The following is a 17,216-nucleotide window of genomic DNA, read 5'->3' as shown; positions in this document are numbered from 1 at the left end:
AGTTGAGATGGAGGAGACGAAGCCGGCGAATCGCCGAGAAAAGAAGAGGGAAGAAGCCGTTGCTGTGTTTTCTAAATTAGGGATTTAAGAATGTGAAATTAGGGAAAATTGGAAAAGTTGTGTGAAACGGAGAGAAAGGACGGGACGGCCACCAACTAAAATAAAAGCATAGGCTAAGAATTTAATTAAATCATGGGCTCTCCTATGTCGTTGATTAATTAATTATTGGTCCGCTAAATATTTCCACGAAGCTAAGTTAAATTTCCGGACCTTAATTTAAGAGCACGAATAAATACTTTTTGTTTCAGAATTTTATGCGCTAAACGATGAATAGACCTCGAGTCTATTTTAGTGCTTGAACAAAATATATAGGAGGTAACGCTCTTTCGTTAAACGAATAATTGGTAGACCTCCACACCAAACTAAATCGCAAGATTTATTTAGTGCTCAAGGACTTCTCATGAATTAAGGAAAAGGAATAAAACGATCACGCACTTAGGATGCATTCATGTTTAAGCTTAATGGATATCTCAAAAATCTAATTAAGTATCATTTTATTTCCTAAAGGGACGTCTTCGAACGTCATCTAAGACCAAGTTAAGGAAATTTCGGAAGGAGCTTTAGCTTTTGAGGTGGGCATTCTTTCAAAACGTGATTTCAGTATGAAAATGTGAATCTTTGCTCAAGTATGTTGTCATGCCATGTTTTGTTTTATGATTACCTATCTGCTTGGCTATGCCAATTTAAGTTAAATCGAATTCGGGTCCCAGTAGGGCCGCAAACCCTACTCGGACTAGTGTACACATGAGGGGACCGTGAGCTAACAAAGGAGTTGGCCGGTCCAGTGACCGTCGTGGAATGTGGCCACATTCCCGGTTCACATCAGTTTCAGATATGGTATATCTATGTTATGTGATTGCGCAATCAAATCTTTACTAAAGGAAAAGTATTTTAGTGACTCGGGTCTTTTAAGTAAAACCCCGTGATCACTCAACTGTGGCATTGACAATTAAAGATAGAACCATTTTTGGCAATGTGCCCACTGAGTATATCAAATACTCAGCCCTGCATGTTATTTTCAAATGTGCAGGTTGAACGTGGACGAGCAGGCGAAGGTGTTGGGACAAGCTTTTAAATAAGTAGTTAGGTAGCCCAAAGTAGCATGTCTTCATACGTGCTATTTTGTCTTGGACTCTTCCGCTGCAAATCTAGAGTTATGTGCTAGAAAGCTATGAACTTAGTCTTGATACTCTGAACACGTTTTGACTATGTACCCATATGCCTTTGATACTATTGATTTAAGTGATTTCATCCTTTTTATGTTGTCCATTGATTATTGAGAATTATTTAGTCGCGAAATAGCTACGCTCACTAGCACTAGGGAGTAGTGGTCGTGACATGCTTAATGTCGAGTTTATTGCTTGAATTGTTTATTTCCAGCCAATTATTTCATTACTTGGAGTTTTATGGTTCGTTGAGTGTTTTAGGCAAAATAGGTGGAAAGAAGGTGAAAATCCGGTTTGGAGGTAGGAGAGGGCAGCGGAGCCTCTAAAGTACCACCCAACCAGGTGAATTTATAGCTCAAAAACTCCACCCGGCCGGGTGGAACCTTGCATCGGTTGAAGCGTCAGTGAGGTGCCAAAAACAACCACCCGGCCGGGTGAATTTCCTTTGCAGAAATTGTACCCGGCCGGGTCCGTTAACGCAGCAAGCGTTTCTGCAATCATGATTTCTCGAAAAAAACAAAAAGAAAAGGGGATCTAGGTTTGATATCATTCAACATCTCACCGCCTCCAACACATTCCACACTTCTCCAAGAACACTTTGAAGAGAGATTTGAAGATTGAAGACTACAAATCGAGAGATTGAAGTTTCCAATCCATAGAATCGTTCCACAGAAGTATTTATTTGCTTTCTTTGATGTATTTGATTGAATCCATTGTTTTGGTTTTCATGAAGAACATGAGTAGCTAATTTTATTGTGGAATTTTGGTGAAGACTACAATGGATGTTTGTGATTAATTCAAGGACTTCTTTTGATTGCTTAGCTCTTGTGATTTCTTTGTTCATTCTTGTGTCTTTTCAATTCTATTTCTTAGCTACCAATTGGGTTTATTTACCTATACAGTTGTAATCGAGAGATACCTATCTAGGTTTGATAAAAGAGTGAGCATCACTTTGATTATCTACACTCGAGAGAGGGGAAGGCTTGGGTCTTTTGTTTTAGGGAGTCAATCTAAACATATTAGAAAGAGACTTCAATATTAAGGGTTGATCAACGGGGTGAGTACACTCGCGAGGGGGCTCAACCTAGACTAGCGACTTTCCTAGTAATCCTAGAGACATAAAATAGGTAATCGAAGTTGTTGAATAAATCACAACACAATTCCATTGTAGTTGGATCCAAAACTCTACTCTCCTCTTTGTGGTATCTTTTCACTTGTGTTTATTTCTTCTCGTCACTTTTAATTTCTTTTTCATTGTTATATGCTTATAGTAGTGTTAGAACAAAACCATTACTCTTGGATTTTCTAGATAGTAATCGAAATTTGTTCGTGGTACTTGAGTTGATACAATCTTGTCTCTGTGGGAAACAATACTCTTGCTTGCTAATTGCTACACTAGCCCCGTACACTTGCGGGTATTATTTGTGTTAAAATAAGTTGAGTCAATCCCAAACCACATCCGTTACTTTTCTGATGTTTTCTAACTCTCCGGTTCTGTCTAGAGTTTCCTCGATAAGCTTCACAATAGGCAAGCCCTCACTCACACACACCAATAACTGGTTAGCCTTCTCATAAGTGATTCCGGTAAGAGCAACTGAAATAGCTGTCAAAGTCACAACGGGCAGAGACCAACAATTTGGAGGTTCTTGAGAATGCAAGCTTGGAACTTGCCTGCTGTCGAATCGACCCACCCCACAGAAGTTTGAAGATTTCTTGAAAAGTTGGATCAGATTCTTGGGCTGCTTTTTGTCACCTACCTTTATCAGCTTATCCGCCTCGTTGCAGATGTTCTTGAGGATTTTATAAGGCAACTCTGGCTCACCTTCAAGGATAATAACATATTGCCTGAAATCCACTTGTGCTCCTTCCTTTGATTCGGTTCCTTCCGCGAAAACAGATCTTTTAATTTTGCAGAAACACAAGAAAACTGCACTACCAAGTCTAGCAGAGAGGAATAAAACTAATTTTCCAGCTGAAACAAAGAGAATCTGAACTCGAATGCAGAAATTCAGCAAAGTTCTTCTTGCATCACGAATAATCATCTTGCAAAAACGGTTTTGAAGTTGAAAAGGAAGTGATCTGTCTCTCCACTCCACGAGCCTCCAAGTCCAGTACTTCTCAACCTTGAGTTCATTTCTAAAGCTCCTTCGCTCCGTCTCAGAAATCTTTAGCCATGAAGCAACGAACCATCTCAACAGCGGAGCAATAGTTCCCATTGCCACTCCAATTGACTGAGTGTTTAAAATCCAGCCGACAGACCAGCCATAGTTTGATCCACTTTCCTCATGCCAAGGGAAGTACAAAAGTCTATTTACGAACCGAGCTTCTACCAACAATAGAGCTATGAAAACAAACAAGAGTCCTGAAATACAAGAAACGGAAGACCTTGCGAGAACGAATTGGGATCTGCTAGTTTGAGCCATCACCCAATACGCTTTCACCATATTTTCAACTTCATCAACAATAAACCTTCCCCACTCTACTTGTCTATTCGAAACTAATTCACGCATTTCATTATACTTCAACCCTATATATCTCTTGGCTCCTGGAGCCATTAACGACATACAACATAATGTTGAAAGGAAGGAAAACATGATGACAACAGATATAACCATTTCGGGCAGCAACTCTAAAGTTACAGAGCTCTGCATCTTAAAAAGATGAATGATTTCATTTCCAGCAATAGTGATGACAAGAATGCCTAAAGCTGCCATGTTTAGTACAATCTCATTATTCTCCATGGCACCCAAAGATGTCATGAAATTACTCATTGCAGTCGACATCAAAACAACGCTGCCAATCCTTGCGTTTTTATCGTCGTAAGTGATGTCCACGTCTGTTAGATCTATTGGCAGTTTCATGGCTACAGCTAAAACTGTGAGGGAGAAAGCGTTGAGAGAGAAATAGTTACACAGGAGCCAATACTTTTTGCTTCGGAAGCCAATGAAAGCATCGGCCGCCATTGCAAGTGTGCAGACGGCAGAAGCTGCTACGATATACATTCCTATCCATGGCATAGGTGAATCAAGTGAATCTTGCTCTGCAGTAGTATAATCCATGAGCTCGAAAGCTTGCGCGATTGTTTCGATTTCTGCTTCTCTTGGATTTTGGTTGTACCACACTACCACAGACTCTTGGCTCAATCAAAAGAGTATCAAAAGAGTCACTGTAGTTAGTACTTGTCATAATAAAAAAACCAAAAAAAAACTCTAAATAGTAAATTGAATACTAATCGAGTATATTGATATTCTAAACCTTATAATTGTGTTCACCTTTTCCTCCAGGTCGTACATGTAGTGGACAATATCAAACTATTGTTGCAGCCAACAATCCGAATAAGCCATCCTGGGGCCCACTCGACCTGGCTCTAATACCAGTTGTTCGGATTGTCGATTGCAACAATACCCAGTTAGTATTAGACGAGAAGATTTCATAAACCATGTATTTTACCAAAAAAAATGAAATAACTAACTCATATGTCCAATACTAGTGGAGCGAAGAGAGTCTTAGTTAGAATTAGAGATAGAAAATTTGTAGAAATATTAGTTCTCAAATTGTAACTTGTTAAGCCTACATTAATTATTTTTGTCAGAAATTCTATAGTGAAAGATCCATGACTTGGTCACATTATTTATTATTTTCTTAATTGTGTATCTTATTTTCACCAATTGACATATAGTGATCAGATTCACACGGAGCAATAACAGCGATGGATGATGGAATAATTTCAGTTGAAAAGGTTTATGAATCAAAATTTTATTATGCTGATCGATGACTACGTCAATGGCAACGACCCATGCCAGTCGCTAAAAGAAAAGTCGGGGAAGAAGGATTTTGCAGAGTGAGAGTTACTGAACATAAAAGCGATGAATGTTATACGCTTATCGCTGTTGAAGAACATGATATCTGACACGATTGAACCCGAGTGGGAAAGGGTCAAGCTTATTTTATAGTATATAATTTTCTTTCACCATTTACATCAAAATCAAACTAAAACTAATGAGTCCGATCATTGCTTGAAGTCATTCCTAATTTTATGTTCTCGTGTTTCTAAAATAAAATAATATATGGGCCAGGGCCTTATTGGGCCCTTTTGTTAAAGCCCATGCGAGAGTAGTCTAGTTCTAACCAGCTATAGTGTGCATGGGAAATGGACGTCTGCAAGCACAAGAGTTTGTCTTGTTATGACTATAGTTTTAATTAGCATCTTTTTGACTCTTTTATGTAGGAGTGATTCCCTTCTTCCTAGATTAGATTTATCTTTAAATTAGCTTTTTCGTATAAGACTAGGGTTAATTTGTTGCGTTAGTCTTTTGAACAACATGTTTTTGTAATTCAAATTACACCTCTTCCTAGTGCTCAGAGCATAGCTTTTAATCTCTTTGTCGTCAGTGAAATGTTATCTATTTTTGTCATTTTGGTCTATTACCTAAATATTGTCTACTTTGGCTTTCCCTATTTTTGGTCATTAGACTCCACATTCCATTAACTTGTTATACTGATATTCTATTTATAATTAATACTTCCTCCGTTCCATTATAAGTGAGGCATATTCATTTTTAGACCGTCCAACTATAAGTAAGACATTTTATGGCAAAAAGCAACACTTTATCTCTCTTACTGCATCTGATCTCCTATTTTCTCTCTACTTTATTTCACTCCTAAAAACCTATGCCCAAAAGTTTTGCCTCACATGAAGTGGGACGGAGGGAATATATAAATAGGAGGCTCACATTCTGCTAATTTTTTTCATTCACTTTCTTCACATTTCTTAAACCCGTGCTAAGTCAAACATAGACAACATTTTGCGACCGGGGGAGTATATGACTCATTAAACAGACATCCAATCCCATTTGTGGCATCGTACACATAAACCATATTTTCTCAATATTAAATTGCTAGTTTCCTTGGTATATATACGATGTTAAGAATCAAAAGCATATAAAAAGTTATAGCCTACATTGATAAGAGCACACATTTTATTTGCAAGGAAAATCCCAAAACAGATAGTAAAAATGATAACCACGCATGATAAGAAACATCATATAACTGAAAATAGATAAACGACATGAAAATTAGTACTATACTATATCCAGAGCTTCCTCCACTCCAATCTTAGCAGCCCTCTCCACATCCAAACTCGGAAGCTTAAATTGCTGCTGCACAATTTCAAGTATCGTTTTAGTCTCACCAAGAAGAATTGCTGCTCGCCTCACACTCTCTTCCATTTCTTTGATGTTGTTCGTGTGACACTTCAATGTTATGACCTGCACTAGATTGGTGAGGCACGCTGCTAGTATATCCGAGATTTGGATGGATATACTCTCAAATAGCACATCATCATCTAGGTGCTCATCATATCGCAATGGTAGCAAGATCGTTTTAGAAATCCTGTACATTGAGTTAGCAGCTATAACTCTAGCAAGCCAGTTTAGAGGGTTCTGCTTTAGATCATCTTTATTTCCAACCATAAATTCTTCTACAATCTTTTCTGCATTATAAGAAAGTGATCGAAGTTCCGTGCTCTTCAAATCGGTCTTATCCCATTTTCTGTACTTTTCAACTCCATCCCAAAATTCACCTGCTGCTTTTCTGATGCTTTTTAACAATCCAGTTGTCTAGAGTTTCCTCGATAAGCTCCACTATGGGCAGCCCTTGACGAATAGAATCCTATAACTGGTTAACCTTCTCATCAGCAATGTTGGTAAGAGCAACTGAAATGGCTGTCGAAGTCACCACGAGCAGAGCCCAGCATTTTGGAGGTTCTGGAATGTGCAAACCTCGAAGTCTTCCGTTGTCAAACTGTGCCACTCCAACGAAGCTTGAAGATTTCTTGAGAAGTAGCATCAGATGCTCCTTGGGCTGCTTTTTTTGGCCTACTTTTATCAGCTTATCCACCTCATTGCAGATGTTCTTGAGGATTACCTTCAAGTAGAAGTACATATTTCTTAAAATCCACTTGTGCTCCTTCCCTTGCCTCTAAAGCAGGTCTTTTGTTCTTGCAGCTGCAGAAACACAAGAAAACTGCACTACCAAATTTAGCAGAGAGGAACAAAACTAGTTTGGCAGCCAAAACAAAGAGGATCTGAACACCGATGAAGAAATTCAGAATAATTCTTAGTGCACCACGAAGAAGCTTCTTGCATGCGTGGTTTTGTACTTGAAAAGGAAGTGATCCGTCTCTCCATTAGACCAGCATCCAAGTCCAGTACTTGCCAACCTTGACTTCATCTCTGAAGCTCCTTCGTTCCGTCTGAGATATCTTGAACCACAAAGCAGCAAACCATCTCATCAGAGGAGCAATAATTCCAATTACCACTCCAACACACTCAATGTTCATAATCTAGCTGACGGACCAGCCACAGTTTGAAGTACCAGACCAAAAATAATTGTGGGTTTTCCAACTCGCAACCGAAACTACAGGACTATTTCTAATCCGAGCTATTAACAAAAACAGAGCCACAAAAAGACACAAGAGGGCCTGAAATATGAGAAATGGCAGAAGTTGCAAGAACTAACTGAGAACTATTAGTTTGAGCCATCACCCAATACCCTTTCACCATATTTTCGACATCACCAACACTAAACCTTCCCCAGTACTGTACTTGTCTAGCCAAAACTGCACAATGAATTTCATCATACTTCAATCCTATGTCTATTCTAGCTCCAGCAACCATCAACGACATACAACATAAAATCACAAGGAAGAAGAGCATGAAGGCAACATATGTAGCCTGTTGGGGTAGCAACACATATAACACATACGGAAAGCCACACATCTGAACAAGATGAATGCATACATTTTCAGCAATAGTGATGACAAGAATGCCTAAAGCTGCCATGTTTAGTAAAATCTCATTATTATCCATGCCACCCAAAGATGTCATGAAATTACTCATAGCAGTCGACATCAAAACGAGGCTGCTAATCCTTGCGAGATTATCATTGATGGTTTTTTCCAGGTTTGTTAAATCTACGGGTAGTTTCATGGCCACTGCTAAGAGTGTGAGGGAGAAAGCGTTAAGAGAGATATACTTACAGGGAAGCCAATACTTTTTGCTTCTGAAGCCACTGAAAGCATCGGCCGCCATTGCAAGTGTGCTGCAATGTACATGCCTATCCACGGCATTGTTGAATCAAGTGATGCTTGCACTTGGTCCAGATATTCCGTCCCAATTGGTGTTTCGGAAGAAGCCATGAGCTAGAAAGCTAACTCTATTGATTCGATTTCTACTTCTCTTTCTTTCCGTTCCCTGAGCCTGAACTTTATATAGTAGTAATTCACATTTAATCAATAGTCTTTCTATTAGTGTTGTCCACTATTGGTTATGATATGAAGGGGCCAGGGGGATCATATCCATTCTCTTTTCTTTTGAAAAAAGTGGATGCCTTTAAAATGCTAGCTAGATGTGGAACAAGCAACGTGCATGTCGCAGTTATTTTATCTCAATCAACCACGACCTGTCTTTTCTATCTTCACTTTTATCTTTTTTATTCTTTTCTTTTCATTGTATGATTTACGTACTTGCGCTAACTAAATACCGTTGGAAATAATAGAAAAATATGAATGTCACTAAAATTTTGGAGAGAATGGTATAACATGCATGTATCAATGAGCTGACTTTTGTAGATGAAATGGGAAGATTACCTACAGTTTCATTTTTTATATTAGTCTCATAAAAATCAAGTTCAGTGTCAATAATAAAATTTTAAGATAGAGATATAAAGAGAAGTTATGGATGAACAAGACGGTGTGATATGAATGCAATATTCAGATTTATATAAAAATTCTGAGTACCAAATTTCTTAAAGAGAGGTGAGCTGTAATACCCAAAAAATCAGTCTAAGGGCACGCGCAACACAGCCCTAAGCTGGCTCGGTGGGCGAGCCAACGTTGCGGGTGGCCCGTCTCGGCAAGGCGCTGATGCACTATTTATTAGTACTAAAAATATCTACAGTTTACTGGGTAGATCTAGTATAAACTAAAGGTAGATCTAGTATAACTAAAGGTCAGTTCCAGGATTTTGAATACTGGGAATAAAATTGCAACTGACTATCATATACTAAGCATCATATATACTATTCAGAGACACGGTGTTTTGGATTTGATTAATTAAACTAGACAAAATAAAAATAAAAAATCTGACCTCTTTAACTAATTTTTTTTAATTCGGAAGATTCGAAAATGAAAAAAAAATATTGGACACTTCCCGAAAAAAGAAAAAAAACTAGCCGCTTTTTGCCCATTTTTCATATTTTTATTTTTTTATCATTCAATTCATCCTAATTTTCATCTATAGTTACCCAATTCATATATAACCATTGTTACTAAGACGGATTTTGACGAGCGAGAGTTACTGAACATAAAGGCTATGAGTATTATACACTTACCGTTGTTCAAGAACATGATCTCTGACACTAACGAAGCGGAGTGGGCAAGGGTCAAGCTTCTTTTAAACATAGGGCAAGGGTCAAGCTTCTTTTAAACATAATTTTCTTTCACCATTAAACTCAAACTAATGGATCCTAACTTGATTAAGAATTACTCCTCCCTCCATCCCGCTACAAGTGAGGCGTTCCAACTCGGACGTTGTTTTGCAAATATGATACTAATAAATAGTTAGAGTAGAGATAAAGTAAAGTAAGTAAAGTAATATTCTATATCCGACTCTCTTTTATATTATTCTCTCTTATTTTATTTTCTCTTCATTTTAACTATTTATTATCAATTTGCAAAACAACGGCCAAAAAGACACGCCTCACCTGTAATGGGACCGAGGGAGTACAAGTAATTTTACATTCTAGTCAAATAAGGATTATGTTTAATTTTACTCTTCCCGCAGTTGAACACTTGTTAGAGAATCACATATCTAGAATAATCTAAACAATCACCTAATTTTACTTCTCATGATTTTAATAGTGTAAAATACTATACTTCTGAATAACATGTAGGCCATAGAGTTAAGGGCCCAATACCATGATAGTTTCTGGGCCGAATTTTAAGGCCCAGCTAGAGAGTTTGAATGGGAAATGGACGTCTGCATGTACGAGCGTTGGTCTTGCTATTAATTTAGTTTAAGTTTGTCTTTTGATTATTTTATTAATTAGTAATTTGTTAGTTGTTGTCTCCGACTCGATTTCCTTCTTAGATTAAATTTACCTTTACATTAGCTTTTTCATATAGGATTAGGGTTAATTTGTTTCATCGTTAAGCAAAAGCATATAAAAAGTTATAACAAACATCGATAAGAACACACATTTTATTTTACAACTGAAATCCCAAAACAAATAAAAGTTATAACCACACATGATAAAAAAAAAACATCATATAACTGAAAATAAATAAATTACATGAAAATTAGTACTATACTATATGATCCTGTGCCATGGATGCCCTCCACTCGTCAATCTTAGCAGCTTTCTCCACATCCAAACTCGGAAGCTCATGCTGCTGCAGAATTTCAAGAATCTCCTTGCTTTCACCAAGAAGAATTGCAGCTCGCCTCACTCTTTCTTCCCTTTCTCTGATGTCCTCTCTGTGACACTTCAACGTTATGACTTGCGCTACATTGGTGAGGCATGCGGCTAATATATCCGAGATTGTGATGGATATACTCTCAACTAGCTCATCACCACCTAGGGTTCTCGCCATCTCCCATTCCCAGCAAGATCGTCTGAGTAATCCTGTACAGTGAGTTAGCTGTTATAACTCTAATAGGCCAGTTTAGAGGGTTCTGCATTAGAATATCACTCTTTTGAGGCATAAAATTTGTCACAATCTTTTTAGCAATGGTAGAGAGGTTTTGAACTGTTTCCTTGTGTGTTGCTCCTCTCACTCTCGTGCTCTCCAAATCCATCTCATCCCATTTTTTGTACATTTCAACACCTTCCCAAACCACAACTGCTACTTTTCTGATGCTTTCTAACTCTCCGGATCTGTCTAGAGTTTCCTCAATAAGCTTCACAATGGGCAAGCCCTCACTAATGCAAACCATTAACTGGTTAGCCTTCTCGTCTGCAAAGTTGAGAAGAGCAAGTGAAATGGCTGTCAAAGTCACCACGGGCATAGACCAGCAATTTGGAGGTTCTAGAGAATGCAAACTTGGGATTTCTCTGCTGTCAAATCGTCCCACCCCGTTGAAGTTTGAAGATTTGTTTAGAAATTGGATCAGATCCTTGGGCTGCTTTTTTTGGCCTACTTTTATCAGCTTATCCGCCTCGTTGCAGATGTTCTTAAGGATTATAGAAGGCAATTGTGGCTCACCTTCAAGTAGAATAACATATTGGTTAAAACCAACATGTGCTCCCACTGAAACAGGTCTTTTATTCTTGCAGAAACACAAGAAAGAAGACTGTTCTAACAAATATAGCAGGGAGGAACAGAACTAGTTTGGCAGCCAATACAAAGAGAATCTGAACCCCTATGAAGAAATTCAGTACAAATCTTATAGCATTTCGAAGCAACTTCTTGCAAGCGCGGTTTTGAAGTTGAAAAGGAAGTGATCCGTCTCTCCACTCGACTAGCCTCCAAGTCCAGTACTTGTCCACCTTGACATCATCTCTTAAGCTCTTTCGTTCTGTCTCAGAAATCTTGAACCAAAAAACAACAAACCATCTCAACAGAGGAGCAATAGTTCCCATTGCCACTCCAATAATCTGAATGATAAAAATCCATACTACGGACCAGCTATGATCCGAATCATGAATCTCTAAATTTTTTATGAGACCAGCATCGTACTGAATAAGGAATTTTTTAATCCAAACTTCTGCGAAAAATAGAGCTGTGAAAACACACAAGAGTCCTGAAATAGAAGAAATGGCAGACCTTGCAAGAACAAACTGAGGGCTGCTAGTTGCAGCCATCACCCAATACGCTTTTACCATATTTTCAAGTTCAACACTACTAAATCTTCGATTTGTGACCGATTTGTGCATTTCATTATACTTCAATCCTATGTATCTTTTGGCTCCTGGAACCATCAACGATACAGAACATAACGTCACAAGGAAGAGGAGCATGAAGGCAGCAAATGCAATCTGTTGGGACTGAATCACAGATGACATAGGTCCAGAGCTAAGGATCTCAACAATATGAATGATGACATTTCCAGCAATAGTGATGACTAGAATGCCTAAAGCTGCCATGTTTAGTACAATATCGTTATTCTCCATAGAATCCAATGATGTCATGAAATTATTCATAGCAGTCGACATCAAAACAAGGCTGCTAATCCTTGCAAATATGTCAATGGCGGTCATTTCCAAGCTTGTTAGATCTACGGGTAGTTTCATGGCTACTGCTAAGAGTGTGAGGGAGAAAGCGTTGAGAGTGAAATACTTACACGGGAGCCAATACTTTTTGCTTCGGAAGCCAATGAAAGCATCGGCTGCCATTGCAAGTGTGCAGACTGCAGAAGCTGCTGCAATATACATGCCTATCCATGGCATTGTTGAATCAAGTGAATGTTGCACCTCTTTAACTAAATCTTGTTCTGGGGGTGTAGCCATGAGCTCGAAAGCCAACTCTATCGTTTTGATTTCTACTTCTTTTTGATTTTGCTTGTTATCTAGCCATTTACCAACTTCCTATTTCAATGAAAATCATATACCTTTTTCTTTATTCCTTTAAAATGGTAGTGTTAATGACTCTCATCTTTGATGCCTTTAAAATGCTAGGTCTAGAACATGCAACGTGTATTGAATAAAACACTACTGCAATCAAGAATAACTTTTCTCCATTTCTTTGTTGTGCAGAAAAATATGTTCTCGAATATTAGTCCCATGTTGGTAAATAAAATAAGACATATACCATGTAAAACAATAAAATATAGACACACGTTGAAAATTATAGGAACATGTTAGAGAAAAAATATTTTTCTATTACTGTACAAAGCACCTATAAATATTACTGTACAAGAGACTAGTACTGATGTGGGATTTGGAAACAGATAAGCATAAAATTGTTATTACACTATTATTTCATTGCCACTTGATGCAAAAACAGATGCCAAAGGAATTTCAACATCCAACACCATGGATGTCCTCCACTCGTCAATCTTAGCAGCTTTCTCCGCATCCAAACTCGGAAGCTCACGCTGCTGCAGAATTTCAAGAATCTTTTTGCTCTCACCAAGAAGAATCGCTGCTCGCCTCACACTTTCTTCCCTTTCTTTGATGTTGTTTCTGCGACACTTTAATGTTATGACCTGCACTAGATTGGTGAGGCACGCTGCAAGTATATCCGAGATGGTAATGGATATACTCTCAAATAGCTCATCACCGCCTTGGTTCTCGCCATCTCCCATTCCTAGCAAGATCGTCTGAGTAATCCTGTACATTGAGTTAGCAGCTATAATTCTAGCAGGCCAGTTTAAAGGGTTCTGCATTAGAATATCTCTTGTTTTAGTCACAAATTTCCTCACAGTCTTCTCTGCAATGTTAGAGAGCTTTTGCAGTGTTTCCTTGTGCGTTGCGCCTCTTAGTCTCGTGCTCTTCAAATCTGTGCCATCCCATTTTTTGTACAATTCAACGCCATCCCAAACCACAACCGCTGCTTTTCTGATGCTTTCAAACTCTCCGGTTATGTCTAGTGTTTCCTCGATAAGCTTCACGATAGGCAAGCCCTCGCTGATACAGACCAATAACTGGCTAGCATTCTCATCATCAATGCTGAGAAGAGCAACTGAAATGGCTGTTAAAGTCACCACAGGCAGAGACCAGCAATTCGGAGGCTCTTGAGAATGCAAGCTTGGGATTTCGCTGCTGTCGAATCGTCCCACTCCATCGAAGCTTAAAGATTTCTTTAGAAGTTGGATCAGATTCTCGGGCCGCCTTTTTTCGCCTACTTGTATCAGCCTATCCGCCTCGTTGCAGATGTTGTTGAGGATTTTATAAGGCAACTGCGGCTCACCTTCAAGTAGAATAACATATTGCCTAAAATCCACCTGTGTTTCATCACTTGATTCGGATATAGGCACTAAAACAGGACTTTCATCCTTGCAAAAACAAAAGAAAACTGCACTACCAAATCTAGCAGAGATGAACAGAACTAGTTTGCTAGCTAAAACAAACAGAACCTGAACTCGAATGCAGAAATTCATAACGAATCTTACAGCATCACGAAGCAACTTCCTGCATACGCGATTTTGAACTTGAAACGGAAGTGATCTGTCTCTCCACTCTACCAGCCTCCAAGTCCAGTACTTGTCAACCTTGAGTTCGTCTCTGAAGCTCCTTCGCTCCGTCTCAGAAATCTTGAACCACGAAGCAGCAAACCATCTCAACAGAGGAGCAATACTTCCAATCGCCACTCCCACAGACTGAATGTTTAAAATCCAGCCAACGGACCAGTCATAGTTTGAAGCAAGAAACACAACATCATTGTTCGTATCAAGACTATCTTCTACAAGCCGAGCCCCTAGAGTTTCGAGGCTATTTTTCCCAAACCGAGCTTCTACCAAAACTAGAGCAGTGAGAAGACACATAAGTCCAGAAATAGAAGAAACGGCAGACCTTGCTAGAACAAACTGAGGGCAGCTAGTTTGAGCCATCACCCAATACCCTTTCACCATATTTTCAACTTCAACACTACTAAACCTTCCCCACTCCACTTGTCTATTCGAAACTAATTCTTGCATTTCATCATACTTCAATCCTATGTATCTCTTAGCTCCCGGAACCATCAACGACATACAACATAGCGTCACAAGAAAGAGGAGCATGATGACAGAAGAGGTTACCTGCTGTGGCAGCACGAAATACAACACGGATCCAGAGCTACGCATCTGAATCGTATGAATGACTATATTTCCAGCAACAGTGAGGACTAGAATGCCTAAAGCTGCCATGTTCGGTACAATCTCATTACTCTCCATGGATCCCAAAGATGTCATGAAATTACTCATGCTACATGACATCAAAACAAGGCTGCTCATTCTCGCAAATCTATGATCAAAGCTGAGGTCCAGGCTCGTTAAATCCACGGGCAGCTTCATGGCAACTGTCAGCAGTACGAGGGAGAAAGCGTTGAGGGAAAAATACTTACACGGGAGCCAATACTTTCTGCCTCGGAAGCCAATGAAAGCATCGGCCGCCATTGCAAGTGTGCACACAGCAGAGGCTGCTGCAATATACATGCCAATCCATGGCATGGTTGAGTCAAGTGAAGCTTGCACTTTTTTTAGAAGTTGTGAGGGTGAATCCATGAGCTCGAAAGCTAGCTCTATCGATTCGATTTCTACTTCTCTTTGGTTTTGATTGTACGGTTGTACCACACATTATTCTTATTCATATTCACCAACTTGTGCTGTTTCAATCAAAAGAGTACCAAGACTTTGTCTATTAACAAAAGTCATCTATGAAAAATTAATTTTTCAATGAAAGGACGATGTTTTTTTCAAAGATCGGTGGCATTCTTTAGTTCATTATTCCTAGTTCTTGGTCAAGAACAATTTTTTCTCAATTTCTTTGGTTTTGCCTTTGTGGTGGAGGAAACTTTCACCAAGTTACACTCCCATTATTGTGGAATGCATATAAAGCTATGTCAATATAAATAAGAGTACATACCAATTCAGGTCCTAAACATACGACCAAAATACGAATTTGATAACAAATAAAAATATCACCGAATTAGTCCTTTTTTTAATGGTTCCGTCAAAAAGCTAACGGAACAGTCAAAAAATGACCACTCCTACAAGGATTTTATTTGTTATGAAATTTTCCAAAAATTGTGTTTTGTACCAAATTCGTGTTTTGATCATATGTTTTGGACCAATATAGTTATTTACTCTATAAATAACTATAATTACACATTTTCAATAAAATAATTGACATAACAAGTTCAGTTCAAGAAATCAATTCACCAACTAATACACAAAATCATGATTAATAATTCAACTTCAGAAATGCTGCATGGTTTCCACCAAATTAGCTAAAATACAATTCACATGATTTGCATTCTATGAATTAAATTTTGAAGATAAAAGAAGAAGAAAAAACACCTCTAATTTTATAGAAACTTCCATCTGGCTCGAATCTAACTGAACCGGGCCCGAGCCCAAACCCGGACTACGCAGCTTCTGAACCGACCCGCCGACAATCATTGAAAACCTTCAGAGTCAAGCAATGCATCCTGCTAAAGACCACTCCTTTTTATTTTATTTTCTTTTATTTTTTGGGAAAATTGAGCTGTGGTTGACGAGTTCATGCGTCTATGGCAATGCTTTGATCGGTGAAGGATAATTGGATTTAAAATTACCGTAATGGGCATGGAAGCCGGTTTGAAATCAGCTTCGAGATCGAGGGTAATTTGGTGATTTTTCACGAACGATGGATTTTCCAATTTTCAAGTGGCTGGAAACCGTTTTAGAAGATGGAAGGAAGGAAGGAAAGAAGCTGACACGTCATCAATTCGGTTATTTTCAGTTTAATCACCTTCAAGTTTTGTACGTGGAAGTCGCGTTTCTAGAAGACTATTAACGCCTAATGTTTAATTTCTTCGAGAATTTAAACGACTTTGAACGCCTAGTGTTTCTTTGCTTCGAGAATTTATAATGCCAATGTTAAGTAATTTTAGACCAAAATTTTTATAGAAAATTATATGAGATGCCTAATGTTATAAAATGAATATAAACTCGAGTTGCGAGTAGTTTGCAAGTCTCCATCTTTCTAATTTTTTGGTTTTGTTTTATGAATACTGAATTAAGTACTAGTAGTATATGTTATAGGAATTTAATTAAATAAAAAATAATTTTAAAATATAAACTTTCTTTCCAGTTTTTAAATCCTGAAGATGTATGTTGATTCATCACTTTATTGAATAAATTATTTATCGTCTTGCATTTGAATCGAGGGAAAGGAGCACAAGTGGATTTTAGGCAATAAGTTCTTCTACTTGCAGGTGAGCCACAGTTGCCTTCGAAGATAATCAAAGAACACAAATATCAGGCTTAATACTATTATTTACTCCATTTATCTAATATTAATAGGCCT

The 17,216-nt window shown here is 38.3% G+C and overlaps 3 protein-coding genes across 5 annotated transcripts; all 3 read right to left on the bottom strand.

Annotated features, from left to right (window-relative positions):
- Positions 1-2,668: 2,668 nt before the first annotated feature.
- Positions 2,669-4,285, bottom strand: LOC125189663. The gene has a single exon (XM_048086917.1). It carries the CDS (start codon positions 4,283-4,285, stop codon positions 2,669-2,671), a length of 1,617 nt encoding a protein of 538 aa, XP_047942874.1.
- A 2,022-nt stretch (positions 4,286-6,307) lies between these two features.
- Positions 6,308-7,566, bottom strand: LOC125189662. The gene is made up of 4 exons (XM_048086916.1): positions 7,420-7,566; positions 7,204-7,311; positions 6,904-7,151; positions 6,308-6,818 (listed from the first exon to the last, which is right to left on the bottom strand). The coding sequence occupies exons 1-4, from the start codon at positions 7,564-7,566 to the stop codon at positions 6,308-6,310; spliced, it is 1,014 nt and encodes a 337-aa protein (XP_047942873.1).
- A 3,009-nt stretch (positions 7,567-10,575) lies between these two features.
- Positions 10,576-16,615, bottom strand: LOC125187288. Of its 3 annotated transcripts, XM_048083843.1 has the most exons (3): positions 16,226-16,615; positions 14,339-15,225; positions 13,073-14,170 (listed from the first exon to the last, which is right to left on the bottom strand). In XM_048083843.1, the coding sequence occupies exons 2-3, from the start codon at positions 15,218-15,220 to the stop codon at positions 13,193-13,195; spliced, it is 1,860 nt and encodes a 619-aa protein (XP_047939800.1). In that variant the 5' UTR covers positions 15,221-15,225; positions 16,226-16,615; the 3' UTR covers positions 13,073-13,192. The 3 variants fall into 3 exon arrangements, 2 of the variants coding, with proteins under 2 accessions (XP_047939800.1, XP_047939799.1); XR_007170590.1 differs by lacking the exons at positions 13,073-14,170; positions 14,339-15,225 and adding an exon at positions 10,576-10,910; XM_048083842.1 differs by having other exon boundaries at positions 13,073-15,225.
- Positions 16,616-17,216: the final 601 nt, after the last annotated feature.

Source organism: Salvia hispanica, chromosome 5, assembly GCF_023119035.1.
Source record: "Salvia hispanica cultivar TCC Black 2014 chromosome 5, UniMelb_Shisp_WGS_1.0, whole genome shotgun sequence".
Classification (NCBI taxonomy): Eukaryota; Viridiplantae; Streptophyta; class Magnoliopsida; order Lamiales; family Lamiaceae; genus Salvia; species Salvia hispanica.
Note: the sequence above shows the minus strand (reverse complement) of the source record. Positions and strands in the feature narration are given on the sequence as shown.